At 49.9% G+C, this 24,293-nt stretch overlaps 1 protein-coding gene across 1 annotated transcript; it reads left to right on the top strand.

The window, feature by feature from the left end:
• The first annotated feature begins 4,663 nt into the window (after window positions 1–4,663).
• LOC122178598 (coiled-coil domain-containing protein 81-like) lies at window positions 4,664–11,753 on the top strand. Its single transcript, XM_042868847.1, has 13 exons — window positions 4,664–4,766; window positions 5,142–5,203; window positions 5,626–5,782; window positions 6,096–6,352; window positions 6,757–6,842; window positions 7,626–7,729; window positions 8,330–8,447; window positions 8,950–9,070; window positions 9,480–9,887; window positions 10,209–10,372; window positions 10,688–10,810; window positions 11,014–11,140; window positions 11,670–11,753. Exons 1-13 carry the CDS (start codon window positions 4,703–4,705, stop codon window positions 11,751–11,753), a joined length of 1,875 nt encoding a protein of 624 aa, XP_042724781.1. The 5' UTR covers window positions 4,664–4,702.
• Window positions 11,754–24,293: the final 12,540 nt, after the last annotated feature.

Raw genomic sequence — 24,293 nt, 5'->3', positions numbered from 1 at the left:
TTTGACAACTTTGAGGCTAAGGCAGAAATGGCTGCAGTGGAAGTGCTGAGGAATAAGTCACTAATTCTCATTTTCTCTCCATCTTACATATTTTTCCTCATTACAGTATTGCCTGCTGCCTTCAGCTGCTCTTTGCTTACTCAGAGTTAATAGGTTTCACATGCCTCAGTGCCACATCCTTCTTTTAGCCAAGCTAGGTCTCTGATGAGGCACGCCAAGTCACTTGTACTTGTGTCCAGGCTGCAGTGATACTGGAGGACAACCCAAACGCCCTGTAACTGCGGTTCAGCAGGTGAATACTGAAGATTAAAGATGCTCAAAGAGCCACCCCTGGCCATGCTGTTTTTCTGTAACACAGCACGTGCTGACACCAGAAACCATGAGGGAGAGGTGTGGGTTGTGACTGGGCGGCAGCTCTTTTACCTCCAGCACCTGACCTGGAGCAGCCTCTGAGTGCTGCCAGAGCAGGGACCTACTGACAGCCCCTGTGCTCAGATCCCTGTGGGGGTTTGAGTGAAACGAGTCCGCACTATCAGTATGAGCTGCAGGCTGCTCTCTGAATGCCCGCCTCTGAAATCCAGCTCTCACTATCAGGTCTATAAAATGGGTTGGTTTTGAAGGTTCCCCCCACTGCTTGCTGTATTTTGCATATCCCTGGTGCTGTACGATGCTGTGGGTTTGTAAGCACAGCTCTGGTCCAGGCCACTTGCCATGAGCCCTGGGCCTGCAGCAGGCAAGGCTGGCTGATACACTGGGAGCTGCTGTGTGCAGCTTTCTGGAGAAGCAACGAGAGCTGGAGCTCATTCCTGAATCTCCACGGTGTCACTGTGGAAGTGTGCAGTTTTTTGAGACCATGGGAACGCAAAGGAGAAAATGCCTTCATTGCTCAAACTTCTGATATGAAATTAATGATTTAATGCTTTTAGCTCCTGTGTTTTGATGTTTGCTAGGTTCTGTTTGAAGGTATTTAGTTAATCAACACAATTTAGTACATTTGTATCTGTGAACATGGTTGCACAACTTGCAATGTGGTTTTCCTACAACCCCTGCTGTTACCACCTCTTTTTTTCCATCCACAACTGTAGTTCCTGCAGTCCAGTATCTATAAGGATTTCCATTTATACTTCAGGAAAATGGTAACTTTTTCCATTCTCCTTCAAGTTGTGAAACAGAAACTATGTCTTGGCTGCACAGCAGCAACAAGTACACCTGGTGATTTTTAAAGCTCAGTTCATGGCTTCGTGAGCTTTTATTTGCAATTTCAAATATAAGAATCTACAGCTGTTAGTCCAGGCAGTTAGGCAAAAAGGTGTAAACTATGGGATTTCTCAGCTGGATTGAAATGAGACTCCTTTTGTGAAATCTCAGCACAGCTCAAAGGAAAAACTTCTGAGCAGCATGTGGGAGGCAGTGTTGGGAACGGGTTCTTCCAGTGTTAAGGAGTGAGCACCCTGCTTCAGAAAATATATTATGCCTTTTCAGAGCAGAGGATCTTATAAATATATTCTTTATGTTCTGATATGGGAGACCAGGCACTGGTGGATGTACCAGTTTTCCAGCAGCTTTATAAATTAAAAATTTTAAAAAGAAAAAAGAAAACCAGTAACACAAAGCAAGCAAGCAAACAGAACAGAACAACTAGACTAAAATTCAGAGGTACTTGGGTTTAGAGGCATGCAAGCCAAGCCAAGTACTGATGACGACAATACATAAGGCTTGAATATGAGTTACTCACAAAATTCACGAGTGTCCTTCATGATTTAAGTCAAGCTTTGCCTCTGTAAAGACCACTGGAGAAACAGGCTCAGAGCAAAGCTTGTCGTGGGCAGTGAGCCAAGTACACACTCATATTCACTACCCTTTACTCAGGCACTGTGGACCTCATGTTTTAAAACATCTTCCATGTCCCATCTTATGTAATTCAATATGCCTTCAGAAGTTCCAAGTTCAGCCCTTCAGCTGTTGTGCAGACGAGCTGACTAATTGAAGCAAGAGTTGCTGTTTACACCTGCAACTCCTTGAGTGTCTCAAGCCCAACCTGGAAGTACGACGTGTCCGCTTGTATTAAAAATACCAGCATCCTGAAGATGAGCTGTGTTGCCAAGTTGATTTGAAGCCTTAATTTTGAAAACATAAAATAGGTTTCTGGCAACCTACTTGAGAGAGGCAGAGAGATTGTGTGGGTGAAAAGACAAACGTGGTTATTGAGAGCTGGGATTCCATAATAACAGTGCTGTAAGGTTTCCTAAGTAAAGAACAATCAGTGAGTTCTTCTTTGTCGAGACCTGCAGCCAGCACAGTTTGGTAAGCTCAGGTGCTCCATCCTTTAATAGCTGAGCACTTCACTTGAAGGATGAATAATAAGGCGTCCTTTTCCTCCCCCTTACTCCCTCTCCAGCATCTTCCATTGTTGGTTACTGTTGTGATTAACTAATTTCCCAAACCACTGCTTTAACAATCTTTTCTTAGCTTCTAGGCATTAAGCAAAGATTGCTGCAGTGTAATTGGATTAATTTAGTGACTGACTTTGAACAGCATAATTGATTTATATTTTATTCCATTTCCTCTAGCCACTTACTTCACTAAAAAATCACAATGCAGCAAGGGCTGTGAGCCCAGGCAGGATCTCAAGCCCACTGCAGGCAAATCCCTGGATGTGAGTGTCCCCTTGCCAGCTTCACACTCCTTCCTTCTGCCACTCTTTGTGGGGCACTGATTGCCAGAGGAGCCCTGAACAGACTCACTGCTGAGGAGGGAGTTGCTGTTGATCACAGAGGAGAAACTGAAGTGCAGAGAAAGCGAGGCTCAGAACCATGGGGGGACTGCAATGGCCTCTTCAGGATTGTGAGACCAGCTCATGGTGCATCATGCAGGGACCCCTCTCAGCGTGAAAATGAGCAGCCCTACCAACAGATCTGGTCCAAGGCTTCTGTGCTGCAGCACTGCCCCTCACAGCACCGACTTTGCTGCCTACTTCTGCACTAAGCACAGTCACTTTTCCAGCCTGCACAGAGGGCTGTACGAAGTCCCTCAAGGCAAGAGGCACCTGTAATGCAAGCAGCAAAGTTCATGACAGGAGGAAGATCGGACACGTGGGCAGACAAAACGTTATTTTTTCTTTTGCTGATAATCAACACCGAGTGTCTTGAACCTAGGAGATGTCTTCGTAAGGCAGCAGCTGGTGGGGCTGTTTGCAGGCCCCTAGGGCTCAGAGGCAGGTCCTGCAGGACCATCCCACTGGTGCCACCCCCTTACTACTGTAATTACTGTTACTGCTGAGGGATACTTCAATGGACCCTGAATCAGCACATTTGCTTGGTAGGGTTACAGCGTGAGTTACTCAGGCCTGTAAAATAATACCTGTCATATCTTCTACATTTCTTAATTCCTGCCAAGTCCAGGACTGCCATCTCACTAATTACAGCAAAGCAAGTGGGCAGCGCTTGTGCCATGCAATCATGCAATCCAGTGGAAGCTGGCATGAACTGTGCCAGAACCACATTGGTGACCTGGGGTTGCAGCCCCATGCCCTCTGTGCAGCAGGTGCGTGTGTTTGTGAGGACAGAGCACTGCTGTGATTGCACCAAGTTGCTCCCTGTCAAAGCAGAGGAGGATGGGAGAAAGCAAGACAGTCATGGCAACAATTTCCCACTCTAGTACCAAAACACTTGGAGTAATCTTGTTACTGAAAGGTTCTTCTGGTGGTTTCATATGGGTGCGAAGCTGGACTCCACTCTGCTCTTCTCATTCTGCATTTTCAAAGGAGAAGGGGAAAAAAAACAATGAAAAATGGATCTGAGGTTTAAACAGATAGGGTATCACTCATCAGTTACCGTCACGGAAAGAACAGACTCAGAGCAGTGAGATTTACATGTCTTATTGCATATTGACAGCAGACTTGAGCAGTGTCAACTGAAAGCAAACTGAAAACATCTTTCTACAATCAATCCTTCTTAATGTTCTCTCCCCAAGATGTGCAGCGGAGAACGTTGTGTTAATCCATGATATCTTCTCTCTGCCACTACTCACAGACACTGTCTTTCCCTATGCACGCTCTACATGCACTCTCTCCCTGCCTGAATGGAGTTTGCACGGGCTTCCCACATGCTACACCTCTACAAGGACTGCTTCCACATGGCTCTGCACCACAGGCTCCATCTTTCAGCTCCAGCACGAGAATCTTCGACCCCTTGCCGCACGCAGGGCCGCCGACCTCCCCATGTCACGGCGGAGCGGGCCACCTCCGAGCCGGCCTCGAACGCCTCCGGGGCCGGACGGGGCCTCTGCCCGCAGCCTCTCCGGGCAGGCAGCCCGTTCCAGCAGCTCGCCGCTCTCCCGCTCAGGAGAGCCCGCTTGCCGCAGGCCCGCTCCCAGAAGGCGTCCCTGCCCGGAGCCCGCTCTGACGGCAGGGCGCGGCAGCCCCTCTGTGACGCGGCCTGAGCTCACAGTGGCACGGCGCGCGTCGCAGCGGTGAGCGCCGCCTCGAAGCTCGCCGACCCCCCATTTCCCAGAGAGGCCGACGAGGCTCCGGGCGCTCGCCGAGGAGCTGATCTCGCCGCCGTGCTCTGGAGGATCCGCCGTTCCGTGAGGAGCAGTAGGCAGAGAGAAGCAGGAGGGCAGGGGCGAAGGGCTGAGGAGGAGGGCCGTTTGGCCGGCCGGCCGCCCGCCGCGGTCGTTGACCTGCGGCGAGGGGGGAAGGAAGATGGCGAACTCCCTCTTCTCGAGACCCCGCTCGACTCCGACTGCGGAGAAGATCCGCAAGTCTGGTAAGGCCTTCGGGCCCGGCGGCGCGCACGTGTTGTCGGGCCGGTGACAGCTCTGAGCGCAGGCGTGGAAGCCCTGCTCTTGAGGGAGGGAGGGAGGGAGGCGGGGACGGCTGAGCAGGGCGGGTTGCGGCGCGAAAGCGGCTGCCTTGGCAGCCCGGGGGTGCGAGGAGCGCTCGGGCGGGCGCGACTGCTGGCTTGTGCTCCCGGCCTGGCGCCTGCCTTCCCGGGGATCTGCGAGCAGAAGCCGCCGGCGGAACCGAATGGCTCGGAAGGCTCAGCTCATCCCGCGCCGTTCCTGTGGCGGGAATTGGGCGTGCTGAAGGGTTTGGAGGTGGCCGCCTGGGAGCTTGACGTGTCTTTCCTTTTGTTTTGCAGAGCTCGCTAAGTTTTGGTTCAGCACATCCTATTATCTCGGCCGACAGCTGGCTCTGTACCAGGTGGGACTTGCCTCCTACTCCCTTCCTCCCTCTCGCGGTTGATTCAGCCCCGAGAGCCCGTTTGCCACGGAGCGCAGCTATTCTTGCCCTCCGTGGAAGCAGGACCCGCGCCGCAGAGGGGCACCGCGATGCGAGATGGGGGCTGCAGGCTGGCTCCACCGTCAGCTCTGAAATGCCAGGGGCTCCAGGCCTAATGATGGAAAGAGGGCTGGGCATTTTCTGGGCCTGCGTGCTTCCTTCCTCTGCCGGCAGAGTCAGAGGGATCCTGTGGGGGTGACTGCAAGTTTGGGAGCCCCGCTTGTGTCTTTATGAGCCAGAAGACTGCGCTTTCTGGTTCTTCACGGGGAGGAGGGGCGAGAGGGAAATAGTCTTCCGTCATTCCCTGCACAACTTCTTCTGATCCGCCCTTTCTCCTCTTTCAGGCTGTGAGCATTCCTGAACTGGGCGCTTTCACCCTTGTCAGAGAGCACGTGGTCAACCAGCAGAACAATGTGGTTCTTGTTGAGAGACCCGTGTTTCATCTGGCAAAGGCTCTTGCGCAGGACCACGACCTCCGATACGACTACGTAGACGTTGCAGGTAGGAAGAGTGGAGTCTGACAGAGGAGCCTGCCCTGGCACTCTGGTGGGGACAGTGTGACAGTCTGCCATTGCAAATGGCAGCAGAGGGTAACAGCACACTCCTTCAGCTGCTTCAGCAGCAGGTTTCATTCCGGTCTCATCGGCTCCGCATCTCAGCGTCTCCACAGAGACGTACCAATGGTTCCGCCTCACAGTCTCAAAGACTACACAACAGCAGTGCGTTGCCCGAGGGCCTGGAAGCTGCTGCCTTTGGAGCGTGGCCTGCCCATGGCTCCCCAAGTGCTCACGCTCCTCTCCTCTCGCTTCTCCAGGACACGACGAGTATCAGCAACTTCCTTATGATGAGATAGCCTCGGAAACCGGCATCTCTGAAGGCGCGGCGCGGCTTTGCGTGCAAAGGACCGTCTGCCAGTTCAGCGCCTGCATAGGGAAGAGGCAGAACGTTGCCTTCGTTTGGTGGGATGTTGGCATGCTGCTGATCGAAGGGAAGCGTGTCCAGATGAAGTACTACGAGGACTTCCTGGGGAAGCTCAGTGGGACTGCCGAGGTGCTGCAGGCTCTTCTTGGGGTAGGTCTTGCGTTTTCCCAGCACTACCTCTGATTCTTCTAAACGCCTTCCGGGGACGAGGGGACTGCTCTCTCCTGGCGTGCCATGCTTCTCCAGCCACCCGGGCTCCTGGCGGTGTGCGGGAAAGCGGGCTCTGGAGAGCTCTTCCTGTACGTGAGGTGGCCCGGCTCTGCCCCGGGATACGCGCCCTCAAAAGGCCTCGCTTTTTGTCAAGGGACAAACGGTGCGCGTCACTGCTCAGCCCCAGCTCAGAGCACGGAGCAGAGGCACAGGCACAGCAAGGCTTGCTGAGGCCCGGACCCTTCCCTGTGGCGGCTCTCGTCGTGTTGGGCTGAGAGAGACTGGAGCTGCCGGCCATTGCCAGTGTCCCCACCTCCCATCGTCTGTTTCCGTTCTGATTGCAGATGCCAGAAATGAGCAAGGCGGTCATCTCACGCAGTGCCTGCGCGGCTTCCCTAACGGCTTCCGGACACGTTACTGTCTTTCCAATGTGAGTATGCTTGCTCCTGCCACCCGCGCCTGAGTGAGATGGTACTCGCCACGGTACTTTGCGGTGCTGAGAGGCCTGAAAAGTGGGCAGGGAACTCCCCGCTCGCTCTAGTTCAGTTGGGTGGCATTTGGAGGAGCGTGGCGTGGCAAAGTGACGTTTTGCGTCCGTGCCAGAGTCGAAACTGGGGGGGCATTTAGGCCAGTCTTCCTTCTGGTTTTCCCTGGGCTTCTTTTGTCCGGCAAATGAGAGTGGGTATCGCTAAGGACCCAAGGGCTGGAGGAGGAACAGATGGTTGTGCAGACGGGAGCTCGAGCGTGGTGGGCTTCCGCAGAGCTCTGTCTCGTACCGTCGCTGCTGCGCAGTGCCACCCAAAAGAGGTGCGGGCGGGGGGCGTGGAGTTGAGCCTTCAGAGCTGCGAGGACGTTAATCTGCAAGAAACTCGCAGGGCAAGAAGAGAGCGAAAAGGGCTGTTGGGTATAAGTGGGTGGGGAGCAACCGGTCTGTTCTGAGCGAGAGGGGAATATTTCCTCCTCTGGAGCAGGCAGGGGGATTGGCTGGGAGCTCATCTGCTCTCACAGCAAGGACAGAAGAACACTGGCACGTACCGACGGGCCTCACCTGCCCCTCCAGGCACTGGAGATCCTGGTACGGTTGTCCAGAATGAGCTGCTCTGGGAAGCGTGGCCTTACAGCGTCTCTGCGTTCTGTCTCTGTCGCTCCGCTATTGGGTCACGCTGCGAGGGGAAGCGTTGCCCTTCCTTCAGCCCGCTGCTTCCTCTTCCAGGTACACGCACGAGATCGAACTTGAAACGCCCGACACAGCAAAGGTGGACCTGAAGTACCACGTGAAGACCAGACGTGGGCAAGGCTGGGCAAGAGGCAGGAAAGGTGAGGGACCCGTGGGTTGCCATCGGGGGACTCTGTGTTTGCCTTCCTCGTTGTCTGGAGGCGGTTAGAGCTGACCTTACCACAGGGCGCCCGGAAGAGCATGAGACGCTTCCGGTGACTCTTTGTACCGTTATGGGAAAGCCTGAGTGATCCATTGCGAAGAGAGTTCTCAGGGCAGCCCTCCATCACAAGTGGCCACGGGGATCATCCCAGCAGAGGACACTTTCCCAGTGGCCTCCACTCGGCTGCCTGTCCTGCCAGCCCTGGAAATCCCTCCCCTCGCTTCCCTTCGTATTCTCCGATGTCTCAAAAGCAATTCCTCTGGTGTGAGCACGCCCCAGTAGCAAAGCTGTGTGCGTGGGATGTGCATCAAGAGATGAAAGAGCCAGCTCCTCTTGTGCTAAACGAGTCCCCTCCCCACAGTGGCTCTTTGAGACCACCGGCAACTGCCAGGGCCTCCCCCACTTCAGCACACAGACCAGATGAAGGCCTCAGGTAGCGTTCCCCAGGGAACAGCGCTGCCCCACAGCCATGAGGAGTCGGACCCAAACCGTGCCAAAAGCACAGCTGTTCTGAAGTTTTCCCCTTTCCTCTTTCTAGGGGACCTTTGCGAGACGCGCCTCCTTCATCGCGCAGCGCTTCCTCCAAAGAGGTTACCGCCACTGACTGGAATGCGGGGCAGAGACCAGGCAGCCGAGGAGAAAGAGCCTCGCACCAGGTGAGACTCCTGGCCAAAGAAATGCGGGCGGTGCCACGCTCTTGCCTCCGTGGGAGCGAAGTTTCTCCCAGATCCAGAGGCTGTATGGATTCAAGCAGCTCTGCATGACCAACGCCCCGTAGCATCCCTTCTGAGCTGGGTAACTAATGGCAAGTGCTCCTCGCGAGAGCGCAGAGACTTTCTTGCTTCCCTTCAGATGGAAGCCAACCGGGCCTTTCTGTTTGCCGAGCCCGGTGCCCAAAGGGACAGGAAACGTCCCGGGAAGGGATGAGGGTGTTCCTTTCCTAGGAGCGTTTGAGCAGGAGTGAGCGTGTTTGCGGGCTGCTGTCAGCGCCGCAGGCTGTTCCCAGGTCTCCAAGGGAAGTGGTAGAGACCAGCTCAGTCATTTGGGGGCTCTTGCAGACTTGTTTTGCTGAGGAGGCTGCTGAAACACGTTCAAGCACGCAACGCAGACCCAGCACCTCCTGCCCTCCTGTCAACTCTCCCCACCGTGTCTTTACAGGCAGCTACCGGCCATCCCGAGGAGATCCTTGCCAGAAAAGGAAGAGCAAGCGAAAGTAGTTCCTCTGGTGGGTCCCAGGATGGTGGACTTCTTTGCCATAGCGAGGGAGAAGAAGAGAATGGTACGTGGCACAGACTGCTGCAGCACATTTGTCTTAGTGAACTGTAGAAGAGCATCAGTGACTCTCACAGCGCTCTTTGCTGCGCGTTCACGTGACACCTCGCTTGAAGAGAGATCAGTAGCGAGGGCGTTTGGGAATAAGCTGTTCACTGCCATTAGCCTCCCGAAAGCCACCCCAGGAGCTGATCTGGGGATGTTCCTGACTGCTTGTCTAGAACTGCCAGCTGCCAGACTGCCTTTAGGCCTTTAGTGGTTGTTTATTTTCCTGGCTGTTGCAGAAGGGCTCTTCAGTCGAGTCCGCAGGAGCCTGGCAGCAGACCAGAAAGGCGGGAGGTAGAGGGTGAAATGGAGTCAGGAGGGGAAAGCCCTCAGCCTCCACAGAGACTAACGTTGCCTGCTGTTGCATTTAGGCCGACCTCGAAGCAAAGGCTCTAGAGACCAAGAAAGGAAAGGTGGTGAAGGGACAGAATGTGAGGAAGGAGGAGGAGAAGGGGAAGAACGTGAGGAAGGAGAGGGAGGCGAAAAAGGTGAAGGAGGTGAAGCCGGTGAAGCCAGTGAAGCCGGTGAAGCCGGTGAAGGAGGTGAAGCCGGTGAAGCAGGTGAAGCCGGTGAAGCCGGTGAAGGAGGTGAAGCCAGTGAAGCCGGTGAAGGAGGTGAAGCAGGAGAAGAAGGTGCAGGAGAAGAAATTTCCAAAAGTGACGCAGAAAAAGCAGCAGCAAAAGTTGCAAGGGAAGAAAGCAGAAAAAGGCAAGCAGCGAAAGTCTCAAGAGAAGGACACAGAAGCTGAGCCGGAAGAAGTGAAGCTGCCAGCGGCCCAGGTACTTTGCATCCCTGCAAGAAAGCAGCAGCACTTTCCCATCCAGGGGAGCTGAGACTGCATGGTGCCTCTGGCACGCGGGCCAGAGCAGTAATGTTGGTGCAGCAGCGCTGGGTGGGGGACTGCTGCCTTTTGTGAGCAAGAGGACCCAACAGGGCGCTGTAACAAAGCCCTGGTCACGCTGAGACATGGCCTCAAGAGCGTGCTGAGGTCCCTCTCCTGATTCTTTTCCTGCCCCACTGCAGTCCCCACTGGAATGGTCTTGCGGGGAGCTGCATGCTGGGAAGCAGCACCACAGCACTGAGTGTCTTTTCCTATGCAGGAAACCTCTGTCACCGAGGAAGAATACTCAATCTTTCTGTCTGGGAGCGAGACAGAGCGTTCCAGCTCCACCCCCAGCCTGAGGGAGAGGATGATGGGGAAGCAGGAAGAGGCCGAGGAAGAGCCGCGCGCAGTCTTCTGGGACAGCGCTGCTTTGCCTAAACGGTAAGCGTGCACCAACTGCACCCGAGGCCAGGGGCAGGGGGTGGTGAGTCACCTGTGCTGTGCATCAGGGAAGCCAGCTTTTGAGTCGTGGTGCCGCACGCAGCGCCCTGAGAGCTCTGAGGCCGTGGATACGGTCGTGGTTAGGGCCCGATGCCACGAGCCTCTCTGGAGCCCAAGCAGCCCACATGTGGAAGTTGTCCTGCGTCAGAGTGGCTGTGGGGCCAAGTGGGGCCACGTGTGGAACAGACTGGGTGAAGAAAGAGGCAGGGGCGTCACGGCTGAAGAGTGAGACGGATTTTGTGCTCACTGTTGCAGGAAGCTTTCTTCAAGGACAGATGAGGCCCTGCGGGAGGTGGTGAAGCTCATTGTGGGGCAGGTGTCCCGTGAGCAGCAGGGCCAGAGAGACGCAGAGAAGGATCTGCAGGACCGGCTCCAGAGGTAAAGCTCTCCAGACAGGCAGCTTGCTCTCCCACACTGCCCTTCTCCCACCCCCTGCAGCACCAGGGCAAAAGAGGGGCCTTTCCTGGACGCGGGCTCTCGGCACGGCCACCTGCAGCAGTGGTGGCAGGCACCAAGCTTGGGAGCCCCAGCCAGAGGCCGGTCTCCCTGTGCTCACACTCCCTCCCGCTCTGTGCCTACAGTGAGCTTGCAGTGCTGTGGTGGAGTCGGCCATCCACACACGCACCTGGCCTCCTCCATCTGCCAGGAGCGGAGCACAGACCTGCACCCCCTGCTGGACCAAAGCCAGAGAAGGCGTCACGCAGAGTGGTAAGTGGGCTCCCGTAAGCAGCGTGTCACAGCTAGCCGTAGCAAGCCAAGGGAAGACCCTCTTGGGCCTGTGGGATGGAGAGCGGCTGGCGGTGGAGCTGGAGACCTCCGCACAGACACGCAGCCAGCGGGCGCTGGGGACGAAGGTTCCCAGTGCAGCTCAGGCAGCTGCAGGCGGAAGGGTCTGAGGTGTCGGCCAGTGTCTGGCGGCCCTCCGTTCTCCAACCGGAGTCCCTCCCTCTCCTCCCAGAACACAGAGCCCCGAGCACCTCGCTCTCACAGCCTGTATCTGCCCGGGCCGAAGTCTCAGCCACCGCCTGACTCGGTGCCTGGTCAGCCAGCCCCACAGCAGGCTACCCCAGATCGGGACTGGCCACAAGGGCTGCAGTTACATCACAGGGACCAGGAGCCTGCTCTCTCTAGACCTGCATTAGCAGAACCACTCTCTCGTACTGCAGAGAGACTTGCAGCGTTGCGCTGCGTGTCTCTGCGCTCACAAAACTACTGAGCTTTACACTGAACTCCTCAGGTCCGGAGAGTCGTGATCAGGCACGTCGACGAGGACCACGAGAGATCCAGCAGCAGTGAGATTCTGGAGCCAGACATCCACTAAGTGTCACCCAACAGCTCAACGAGGACCACCTTTCACTGTTGGCGACGCTCACGGTGACACTGTTAAAGGCGTCGCCGCTTTCCATATTACCCTTTCCCTATACCCAATAAACCCCAACCCCATCCCCAAACACCGTGGGTCTTTCCTTGGTCGCCGTGAAACGCGCGCTTTACAGAGGGGGCCTTGTAAAGCCAGGTGCTCCCCTCCCCAGGGTTCCCGGGCCTGCATTGGCAGGGCTACCCGGAGCTGCACGGGCACCACAGTGTGCTGCGAGGGTGCTGAAATCCAAGGCAGAAACCTTGCGTGAGGAGATGAGGAGGAAAGCCCGGTCCTCCTCCCTCCGAGCTCCATCTCGGAGTGGGAGCTGGGAGCTGGGAGCCTTCTCTGGTGTCACCAGTGTGGCTGTGCAATCTGCACGCTGACAGCTTTGCCCCCGGCTGCTTTGGCTGGCTTGAGGGCGGCCCCTTCCACGGGCTGCCTACAAATGTCATACGAAAGGAAAAGCTTGTGCTGGTGTCTTTCCTTAGCAATTTGCATGTATGTATTTATTGGCAGATTTAATATCGAACAGTATACAAAGGAATTGTAGGAACTTTCTTAAAAATGTAGTGTTGTTACGAGTGACATACTAATTTTTACTCACTCCTACTGCCGAACAGATTTGCTATATATTTTTTAGTTGTTCATATACTTAGAGGAAATCACAAAAAGCATCTTGTTGTTCCTTGGAATATTTTGCTGGAGTGACATCACATGATGCTCAAGAAATCCTTTCCTCCCAATAAATGAGGAAGTGTGTTGTTCATGTCAAGTAGTGCTTTCAGTACTCTGAAGAGACACCATCCAGAGGGACCTTGAGAGGCATGAGTGGTGGACCCACGGGAATTGAATGAGATTCGTGAAGGTTAAATGCAAGGTCCTGCACCTGGATTGGGGAAACTTCAAACATGGACAAAGGCTGAGTGATGAGCAGACTGAGAGCAGTCCTGTGGAGAATAACTTGGGGGTTCTGGCGGATGAAAAGCTTGACACGAGTCAATAGTGTGTGCTTTCATCCTGGAAGAGTGACAGTATCCCTTTCTGTGCCAGAACAGTGCTGCCCTGCAGCGTGAGGCAGGTGATTGTCTCTACTCTGCCCTCATGAGGCCCCAGCTGGAGCAGTAGGAATCTCCAGCAGAAGAAAAACAGAGCTGTTGGAGCGGGTGCATAGAAAGCCACTGGGAATATCAGAGGGCTGGAACACCTTAACCAGAAAAAAAAAAAAAAAAAAGTTGAGCTGGGCTTGTTCAGCATGGAGAAGTCTCAGGATAGACCTGATAGCAGTCTTCCAGTCATTGAACACAGCCTACAGGAAAGCTGGGGAACAATTCTTTGTCAGGGAGCATAGTGATAGGACAACTGGCAATGGCCTTAAGCTAAGAGAGATTTAGATTAGATGTTAAGAGAAAATTATTTTTTTACTAGGAGGCTGGTGAGGCACTGGCACGCGCTGCTCCAAGTTGTGGTTGCCCCATTGCTGGAGGTGTTCAAAGCCAGGGCTTTGGGCAGGCTGGCCTGGTGGAGCTGTCCCTGCCCATAGCACGGGGGTAGAAGCTGGGTGATCTGCAAGATCTATTCCAACACAAACCATTCTGTGATTCTGTAGTTCTGTGATAGCTTTTAAGGGTGGAGTTTTTTGGTTTTTTTTTTTTATACAACAGTTGCTAATCTTCTGCTTTACTTTCTCAATGTCACAGCCATGCATTTCAGGCTTCTGTGGTTGTGTAATCAATGAATATACAGATGTTATGATTAAGAAATGTACAGGGAAGTTAGGCTAAGCAGGTTATCACACCAAAGAACAGGCAGAAAGCTTACCCTTGTCCTGGGCTCGCTGAGAAGGCTCCAAGAGGAGCGATCTCCAAAAAAGATCCTGCCCTCATCATACTCAGCTCTTAAATAGGTCTAGGAGAGGTGCAGCCAGGCTCCACTCCTTCCAGTAGCACAAGAGCTTTGCCTTCACCTGTGCTCCCAGGGCTGACTCATGGCTCGCCTCAGGTGCTCAATCAGAGGTTCAGGCTGTGATTCAGCAGTTCTCATACTGTGGTTTTGGTAGAATGTGGTTTTCTGTGATCACTTTGATTTGCTCACATTTTAGGGTCTGCTCGCAGCTTCTGCCCAGTATCATAAAGCCAAGAGGAGGAAGGGGTGCTCCCAAAGCAATACATCTGGATTCAGACAATGCCCCTGTGATAACTTCTCTGTGTAGTTCACGCAGTGTGAATTATGTAATTAATGTGGCTGTTTGCACAGACATGCTTATGGTACATATTTGCAAAGGCAGAATTGTAAAGGGTTTGAGGAGGAGATGTCCCTCCTCTTTCCCTTACTGAATAAGATGACTTTTCAAGCATCCAGTCCAGCCACAGCTGTTGCTTTCAAGCTTCTCACCGTGCAGCAAACCTGCTTAAGCAGCTACCCCTGATGTGGGCCCTGCTGATATTCAGCTGGTCTGTATCTCACCTGATGCTTCCCTTCTGTGAATGCCAGCACCTAGCTGTAGCCCAGTGGCTCATGCCCCACACAGTGCCTTTTCCAATACCTGGAGAACTTCATTGCTTTCCCACGCATTTCTTCATTATTGTTTATTGCCTCAGTTAGTAATTCTCTCCTGTTCAAATGTATTTCTTTCTATCCAGATATTATGATTACGCACACTGTAATGCACTACAAGACTTCTACTTCCTCCTCCACAAATACCTAAACTTATCCCTGTCTACCTACCTAATCTGTCTATCAGATCCTAATGCCTCAGCATTTGGAGCTGTTTAGGTTTGGATTTTGATTCAGGCTTATATTAAAAAAAATGTTGAAAGGTCACTGCAATTTATTTCATTCAGTAAATGAAGCTGGAAGATGTTCAGTGCCACTGTTAAAATGCATTGCCTGACACATCTATCCACCTGCAAATACTGTAATTGGATCTGGGAGAGTTCAATGTAAGTACTGCTTTACTTTTAATGCTCTCTTTACTTTTCATTGTTCCTTTAAATCTCTTCAAAAGCAAGATTCCTTGCAAGATGATGCCTTGGCAATTTCCCTCAATGATATTGACTTTTAAATAGCAGTGGAAGAATAAACTAGTAGATTAAAATGTCCATTCGATTGTTCTTCTGTGTGTATTATGCACATTATTTCCCACAGTGAATATTCAACATTACACTGATCATTAACACAGTGGGTGCTGTTAGACAGTGAAAGCCAGCTGCACGCTAATAAAAGGTTTAATGAATAACACAATATCCTTAGCAATAACAACAGAGAAGTAGTTTTAGGAAAACAGAAACTGTGTGGTGAAGTACACTGTATGTGAGTCAGGGTTTTCTGTGCTAATGGGCAGATACTCTTTTACCACAGAGCTGGTATTGAAATGCTAGCCCAGGATTTGAGGGCAAGTATCCCCTTGAATCAGTGGTGAGCATTACCTCTCACAAGCTCACTTTTTATGCTGCACTGCTTAACTGCTCATCAACATGAAGACATGAAGAAGCACTTCCCAGTTTTAGTACTGCCAGGTAACTGAGTTGTAGTGTTACTCTTAGCTTCTTAAATTTGTAATTCTAATCAGAATTACAGAATATCCTGAGTTGGAAGGGACCCACATGGATCACCAGCTCCATCACAGGACCACTCAAAAAGTACCTAAAGAAAGCAGGACGCATTTCCTCATCCCTAGGCGAATCTAGAGGGATCATTTTTATTTTTGCTCTGCTGAATATCTGAGTGGCCAATTCAAAACCCAAGAAGGCATGGGTGAGCTTTTTTTTACTCACTCCGTGGATGATAACTCCAACTTTGAGGTTGCTGCAGGGCCTACAAAGTGTGCTGCAGCAGCAACAGCAGCTCGGGCTGCCTGGAAAATTAAGGGGAGCACCTTTAACCAGCCAAATTATGTAAAGTTTGAAGCTTGTGCAGCTAGAGGGGAGGCCAACTACAACAAGCCTGGGGAAGGTCACCTGAACTGGGACGAGCTCTGACAGCTCCTGGTGCAATCACAACTCTAAAGGGGGCAGCAGTGTGGGTAAGAGGCATCCAACAAGAGCCTTTTTAGTCTTTACTGATGTTCCTTTCCCCGAGAGGGATGAAAGCTAGAGCTGTGCAAACTTCCACCACCTATCCTAGACTGTCCTCAGCTTGCTAGCAAGCAGCAGGTGCTTCAGGAGGCATTTTGCCACAGGAGTGCAGGAAAAACAGGAAGCTTGGACACCTGGTGATTAGCAAACCCTGCACTTGTGAGAGAATAATTCCATCCCACTAAGCTTCAACAGGAAGCTTCAATGGCAAGCAGATAATCATAGAATCAGCATAGAAAGGTTTGGGTTGGAAGGGACCTTTAAGCTCATCTAATTCCAACCCCCTGCTGCAGGCAGGGACACCTCCTCTAGACCAGGTTGCTCAGAGCTCCATCCAGCCTGGCCCCCTCCCTGGAGGCATCCACAACCTCGCTAGGGAACCTGTTTCAGTGTCTTACCACCTGCACAGTAAAGAATTTCTCCCCAATATCTAGTCTAAATCTACTATTTTAAAACCATTTCTCCTTGTCCTGTCATTATATGCCCTCATAAAAAGTCCATCCCCAGCTTTCCTGTAGGCCCCTTTCAGGCAGGCAGCTATAAGGTGCCCCCAGAGCCTTCTCTTCTGCAGGCTGAAGAGCCCCAAATTCTGTTAGCCTGTCCTCATAGCGGAGGTGCTCCAGCCCTCTGATCATCTCTGTGACCCTCCTCTGGACTCACTCTCACAGCTTGATGTCCTTCTGTTCAGGGTGCTTGTTGCAGGGGTCCCTTGGGAGTTGTTCCTTAAGGGTAAAGGGGTCCAGGAAGCCTGGGAAGCCTGGGCGCTCCTCAAGATGAAAATCTTAAAGGCCCAAGAACAGGCTGTTCCTGCATGCCATAAGGCAAGCTGTAGGGGAAGAAGACCAGTGTGGATGAATCTGGAACTGTTGTTGAGACTCTGGAAGAAAAAAAGAGTCTGTCCTCTGGAAGAAGGGGCAGGCTACTTGGGGAGATTACAAGAAAGTTGCTAAGGTATGCAGGGAGGAAATTAGGAGGGCAAAAGCCCAACCTGAACTCAGATTGGCCACTTCAGTAAAAGAGAATAAGAAATCCCTTTACAAATACATCAACGGTAAGAGAAGAACCAAGGAGAATTTCCATTACTTGATGCACCAGGGAATGTGATCACTGAAGATAAGAAGGCTGAAGTCCTCAACACCTTCTTTACACCTGCTTTAATAGGCAGATAGTTATCCTCAGGGCACTTCACACCCTGATCTGGAAGTCTGGGATGCTACACAGAATGCACCCCTGGCGATTCAGGCAGAGACAGTCAGAGAGCTCCTCCTCCATCTGGACATGGGACTGGACAGGCTCCTCCCTCAGGTGCTGAGGGAGCTGGTAGGGCTGATGGCTGAGCCCCTCTCGGCCATCTAGCAGCGCTCCTGGTTATCTGGAGAGGTCCCAGAGAATTGGAGGCTTGCTGATGTGACTCCCATCTACAAAAAGGGCCATTAGGAGCATCCGGGGAACTACAGGCCTGTTAGGCTGACCTCAGTACCAGGGAAAGTTATGGAGCAAATCATCTCGGGTGATGTCACACGGCAGGTGCGTGGCATGCAGGGGATCAGGCCCAGCCAGCACGGGTTCATGAAAGGCAGGTTGTGCCTGACCAACCTCATCTCCTTCTACGACTGGGTGACCAGTCTGGTAGATGAGGGAAAGGCTGTCCATGTAGGCTGCCTGGACTTCAGCACAGCCTTTGACACGGTCCCTCACAGGCTGCTTCTGGGAAAACTGTCTGCCCGTGGCCTGGACAGGTCTACCCTTCTTTGGGCAAGGAACTGGCTGAGGGCCGTGCCCAGCGGGTCGTGATGAATGGAGTGAAGTCCAGCTGTGCCCCGTTACAAGTGGTGTCCCCCAGGGGTCGGCACTGGGGCCATCTTGTTTAATATCTTTACTGATGAGCTAGATGAGGGCATTGAGTGCACCCTCAGTAAGTTTGCAGATGACACCAAGCTGGGAGGTGGTGCTGATCTGCCTGAGGGCAGGGTGGCCCTGCAGAGGGGTTTAGATAAACTGGATTGCTGGGCTGAGGTGAATGGGATGAGGTTCAACAAGGCCAAGTGCCGGGTGCTGCACTTTGGGCACAATAACCCCATGCAGCGCTGCAGGCTTGGGGATGAGTGGCTGGATGAGTGTGAAGAAGAGAAGGACCCTACTCTGTCTATCCCTTCTGAAAAGCCTGGAGTCCTCAATCAGGTATTCATCCCACCATGTTTCCGTGACAGCAATTAGGTCATACTTTCCCAATTGCGCCGCAGTTTCTAACTCCTGTTAATTTACATACAGTGGTATAGCGGCACTTCAGCTCAGCTACTGGCCTCGCTGCCTTCTTGGAGGAACCCTTCCTACAGCTTTCTGTGTTACCCAGTGCACCCTCTCCCCAATCTAAATATATAGTTTAAAGCCCTGCTAACCAGCCCAGCCAGCTTGTTCCCAAGAATGTCTGGAATGTAATGCGTTTCAAGACTCTTCCTTTCTTTCTCATCTCTTGATCTAACTACAGGTTTTTAAGTCTTTTCATTCATCCTTATAAATCAAACTTACTTTTCACCTCAATGAGTACCTTTGCTGCTCTGAATTTATCAGATTCTTTTTTATTTGATACAGAAATGAACAGACTATCCCACATGGGGCTTTGAAAAGATTATGCCTATATACTCCAGTTTCATTAAATGCTGCTCTGGCTTCTTTATTTCGCTATCCTATGTTACAAAAAACTGTCCCCTAACATTGTTTATACGAAATTTCTTTGCAGGCTTGATTGTGCACATCTTGGGTTATTCTTTCCCCTTGTGAATTAGAACAGCTTTTTAGTTTTAATTGAGTTTTATTCCATAAATTGTATCTAATCTTCTCATTTTGTCCCTACGTGCTTTATCAGGTTGAATTCTTTCCTATTTTCCTTTTTTTTTTATTAGTAATTACCCTCAGTTTAATATATCTGGAACTTCCTTTGATATGTCCTTTACTGTCTATGTTAGATAATTAATAGGAGCACAAAAGAACAGACAAGTTATTTATCTCTGTAGTGTCCCTGCTGTCCTTCAAGCCATCACTCCAACTATTTAAATGTTTACTTTTATCTTCAAAAAGCAGTGACCATCTCTCAACGGCAGTAAGATAGAGTTTCAGTGAGATACTCATTACTTTTTCTGGCTTTTGAAGTTTGGCAAAGGTTTTGGATGGCTATTTTTTTTCATATGAAATTGGTCAAAAAACAGGCCCAATGCTGGCTATGACCAGAAATCTCACCCAAGAAAGGTAAAATCCTGTTTTGTTTTGGCTTGTTTGTTTCTTTTTCAGCATAATTCAGTTCTTACACTAATTTCCTGAAAAAGGATCAGCTCCTTCTAAATTTTTCCATTTCAAGTCCTATATATTATAATAACAAAAAAAAAAAAAAAAAAAAAAAATAAAAATGCCCGTCAAGGATACTGTCCAAAAACTGCAAAAAGGTTCATTGTGCTTCAAGAGGACCAAATTATCCCAGTTTCCCCATTTGCTGTTGTACTTTTCTTACTGATGGATAAGTGGTTGCTCTTACGTATCTCTGATTTCTCTCCTCATGTTTTTGTGATTCTTGCTGCCTATGCTGTCCCAAACTTCATGCTATTAGCAACACTTTCCAAGGCTTTCAGGAGCTGCATGGCTGCAGAGTGGCTGTTCCTCTGATGGTGTTCACACCTTAACTTGGCCAGAGCTGGAAAATAGACGTCTTCTAAAAACTCTGTATGGCTTTTACTGATCTCTAACTTTCTATGAAGCTTTGCACTGTCCCACATTTACTATAATGCTTACATGAGCGATATAGAGAGATTATTGGCCAATACTGACAGAATGCAGCAGGGTTTCGCTAACTCTCCATTTAGTGGGAGAAGGACACAGTAAGACCCCTAAGATAGCTTACAAGACTGGGAAACTTCTCCCAGATCTCTAGGTCTTTGCAAATCCACTTTATGTCAATATTCCTCTTCATTACGTTTTTCTCCCTGCTCACTTAGCAACAGCATAAAACATCCCATAACTTTGCATACGTTGCTTACTCAGAATAGCTGAATTTTGCGTAAGCTGTGTACATATACCACGCTTCCTTTGCCTACTTTTCTTTGTGATGGAAGATTTTCCTCACAGCATTCAGTATTTCAACCATTCACCATTCATAACTCAGATCCTTCATGATATTTAAATGAAATTGCAGAATTGCTCCCATAAACACAGTAGGAAAGAGGGCTTAAAGTAACTGAAGGTCTAAGCTGACTAATTCTCACTTGTACAGATAGTGTACCATCTGAAATTTTGAAGGTTCTAAAGCAGTGTTCAGTATTTCCAAAGTAGATTTTACTTCCTGCAAAACTGAACTCACAGCAAAAAATTACACCAAAAGTGCCTTGAATTAATCTAGAATAGTGGCACCAAAAATTTGTCAGAGACCAGCGAAACATGAAGTTTGAGCTCATTTCTGCCTAGCAAGAAGCAAAGCTGATCGACCCCAAATATTAAGCTGATGAGTAGCAGTTCATTTTAAGAACTAATGATGCCATCCATCAGTATATATTGCAGCAATTCTTTAATGTTTATTAATTTTACAGAGACCAATGACAGTTGCCTAAATGTTGTAGCTCAGTAACCTCCACCTCCAGCAGTTTCAGGTTACAGCAGACCTTATGAAGGAAGGTAAGATTAAAAACTCATTACTGATCAATTGAGTCTCGTGTAGTAGTGATGATCAAGATCGTACAGCACCAGTGCAAAACAATGTAAAATAAAGCTTCATCTCAACCTTAAAAATTGTATCTTAAATTATGAGAGCTGCTCCAAAAATAATGCCTCCTATTTAATTACGCTGGCCCACAACATCAGATGTAGATGTTGGTGTTATTGCACTAGAGGCTGAGCCTTCCCAACATTATTCCATTACATTTGGCTCTGGCTGCAGACTCAGTGCCAGTGCTGGTCCGGCTGCTGGCTGAGCCCTGGCCTCTTCCAGCTTGCAGGTGAGCCGTGCCCTCATCTTCCAGCTCCCACTCAGCATCTCCTTCCCACAAGCCCACCACAGGTGGGCCCCAACCCCATCTTCTCTCCTGCTGTGACAGCAGAGCCACCTCAAGACTTGCACACAGCAGGCACAGGGCAGTCCTGCGTGCAGGCTTTCCATCCGTGCTATTTCCCACCTATGGCTCAGTGAGCAGCCCGTGCCTCCACTCAGCCCAGCACACCTTACCCTGAGCTGCCCAAACACTGCCTGGGAAACAAGGAACCACCAGCTGGAAAACAGCCACACTGCATGCAGGCCTATCTAGACCGGCGCTGATCTTCACTTCCAGCCCTGTGCAGCGTTATGACTGAGCGGATTGAAACGTGTATCCATCTGCCTCCGAGGTGCCATCTTATCCATCTCGAGACTGCCAAGAAAGCACAAGTGCTCTCCTTTGCAAACAATTTTTATTGTTGGCGTGTTCTCCTTTTTGAAAACAATGAAAACTTTAAGCTGTAAGAAAGGAAAGAAATGCATTTACTAAATCTCCAGAGACTGGCATGCTTCATCTTGTACATCCGTGGGTGACATTTCTGTTTACTTTTACTGCAGTAGATCTCTGGTAACACGCAGCAGCCTCATCTTCTCTGCTGTGAATGTGAAATCCTCTTCTGGATGCAGGGTGCAACTACTGGCTAATATTCATTTCACTTGAATGGCACTTTCTGGCAGAGCCTGCCAATGCCAAGTCAGAAGTGCACACAGGGCCTCAGCATGTTTTCAAAATACAGCGTATGTGCAAGTGCTCCGCTGACCTGCAGGCAGGGCAAAGATGACAAGAAGTTTGTAGAGACAGCTGGTAACTGCACTGCCCTGTGTCCCTGCACGTAGAACTGCTGGTAGAACTGCCATCCGGCTGTTAACTCCTCGGTGCTGGCAGCAAGCAGCATCAGTAGCAAGCAGCCAATTTGCTGTATCAGTTGCTCTGGCGGGCGGATAATTACGGCGGTGAAAACTGAAACAGAGAATCTAGGCAGGTTCCTGAAACAGCCAGGCAAATCAGCTTCTGGCAGGTTTCTGATTCCCTTTTTAGAATACATTTGCAGTTCACAAAAGAGCTTTGCAGTTGAGCCCTGACCTAATTATTAAACGCTGCTTTTGAGGTCCTGTCTCCTATTTGCAGTCTAATGTCTTTTTTTGTGAGTTCTGCTTTAGAGGCATTTTCTTCCCACTTTCTTGAATCGCCACCCCAGTTAGTGCTTACACCAACAGCCTCTGGGCTTCGTACTGGGGCTGGAAACCTTTCTTTCCTCCCTCCCCAAACCGACTATGTTCAAACACACTGCTCGTGTAAAGGTGCTAATGTGTTTTCACTGGCCCTTTCAAACATAATTTAAAAGCTGGTAGTGGAAAGCATAAGGGAGAAAGCATTTGCAAAAGGATATATTTTCCTTCCACTTTTTAAAGATCTAATTGTCTCTGAGAAACTGAGCCAGAGCTCATTTTATACACTTGGTTATATTTGAGTTACAATTCCAAATTTATTCATTTGTTTTACAATTCAGTACTGCTTAAAAGTCTCTGACAGCTCTTCAGACTTCACCCGTGTGGCCTCACGCTCTCTCCACCACTATCAGAAATGCGTAACAAGGTGTAAGTGCTGTAAGATTCTATTTGGAAGACATTGTCATCCAGTTCAGAAATATTTTCCTGATTTCTCACTGGCAGTCCAGGATTTTCTACGTCTCTTCAGATATGTTGTTCTTTCTTTTGATTAACTCTTTCAGACCATGCATTTTTTGGTCAGTAATGCAGTTCCACATCCAAATAATGTTTTAGTATTCAGACTCCTGCAGAAGACCAATGATGATTTTTTATGGTTAAATTTGAACTTTTCAGGTCTGAAATAACTATTTCTCTCTTCCCCCCTGAAAGCCTATCATACATTTGCCTCCTTTCTTTCACCTTCGAATATACAGATACTATTTTTCCTCTGGATGGAGCTCCTCTCACACTCTTCCAGACATCTGTTGCCTCACACCTTTCTTGTCTTCCTGATGCATTATAATGGGGGATGAAGCCAGGTGGCCTCTTAGTGGCATTTGTTTTGGTGATTTTTATTGTTCTCAAACATGCCCTTAGCCTCTGGACTTAAGACCGCTCATTCATTTCACATCCAACCATCTGAGTAAACTGTTGGTGTCTTGATGCTGCCTTATTATGCAGCATTGATTGAATGTGCCTTAGGCTCTGCTGGAGCTTGACTCGGTGTCTGTTACAGCGCAAGCATCTTGTATTGCCACAAGTGAATCACTTATGATGAAGAAAACAAAACACTCATATGTTTAGGTGTCTAAGTCCCAGTATGAAATCCACCAGCTTTAATCCTTAACCCTCGCTGGAATACTTCTTGCAAGGAGCTGGTCTGAAGATAGCTTTCAGGATCTGCGGAGAAAAATTAAGCTGCAAATGCTGTTCAAACACTTTCTCTGAGACTAGTTCGATCCAGGTTTTTGAATATGTTCAGCCTGGAATAGCATAGGTTGAACTTGCATATTAAAAGCTTTCCGTAGCAAAGTGGAACAGTTTGGAGTAACGTGCCATCTGTACAGCCTAGCCTGAGACGTTCCTCTTCTGCAGCTTCTGTTTCTCTAAATGCATTCACCAGACTTCCCTGACTTTAATTTCCCAGAGTGATCTATCACATCAGGCACGTTCTTCCACTGCCCCTTATAACAAGGCTACATGCTGCCTAAGTGAACCTATATTTCTTATTTAGTAGCTGAAGGCCCATAATTCATATGCAGGAGAGAGCTATTACAAAGCATTTGTGGATAACAATACTTCTTTTCTATGCTGTAATAAACAGCATGGTTTAACATCACAAATAGTGCAGTGCAGGGGAAGATGCCTTAAATACGAGGTTTTTTGTCATCAGTTTACACAGGTATCTTTTGTTTGATGGCGGCTGAGAGCATGTTATCATAGGGAGAAACATTTGATTTGCTTTTGTCAGTAACTTAGTTTGCTTCCTGTGCATGAAGATGTTCAAGCAGTTTTTATATTACTGTAAATTGAATTAAGTTGCAGGCTACAAAGAGCATTTGGGGAGGAGATGTTGCTTATATGTGCAGAATACGTAATGATCTTGAGAGTTTTTTACTACGCTGCATGGTTTGTTTTTTTCCTAATTGTCATCCCAGATGAATTTTTCCAACAGACAGGCTAGCTGACAGATGCTGCAGCAGCACAATAGTTCAGTCTGTCCTGCGATGAGGCTCTGGTGCATGATGTCACCAACAAGGTGGTTTCTCTTTAGAGCTTCAGGTCAGGGAGCAGATGTCAAGCCAATGGTCTAAACCAATTTCCAGTCAGACATCAGCTGTGGGACATCTGCTTCCCTCCCTACCCTACCCTACCCTACCCTACCCTACCCTACCCTACCCTACCCTACCCTACCCTACCCTA

This window comes from Lagopus leucura, unplaced genomic scaffold, assembly GCF_019238085.1.
Source record: "Lagopus leucura isolate 7727_CA_CO unplaced genomic scaffold, USGS_WTPT01 Super-Scaffold_100002, whole genome shotgun sequence".
Lineage (NCBI taxonomy): Eukaryota > Metazoa > Chordata > Aves > Galliformes > Phasianidae > Lagopus > Lagopus leucura.
Note: the sequence above shows the minus strand (reverse complement) of the source record. Positions and strands in the feature narration are given on the sequence as shown.

Excerpts from the sequence above, each read along its gene's own strand:
- LOC122178598 (XM_042868847.1), top strand. The coding sequence starts at position 4,703 with ATGGCGAACTCCCTCTTCTCGAGACCCCGCTCGACTCCGACTGCGGAG. Across the intron at positions 5,204-5,625 it reads GACAGCTGGCTCTGTACCAG|GCTGTGAGCATTCCTGAACT; the intron begins GTGGGACTTGCC and ends CTCCTCTTTCAG. Across the intron at positions 11,141-11,669 it reads AGAAGGCGTCACGCAGAGTG|GTCCGGAGAGTCGTGATCAG; the intron begins GTAAGTGGGCTC and ends TGAACTCCTCAG.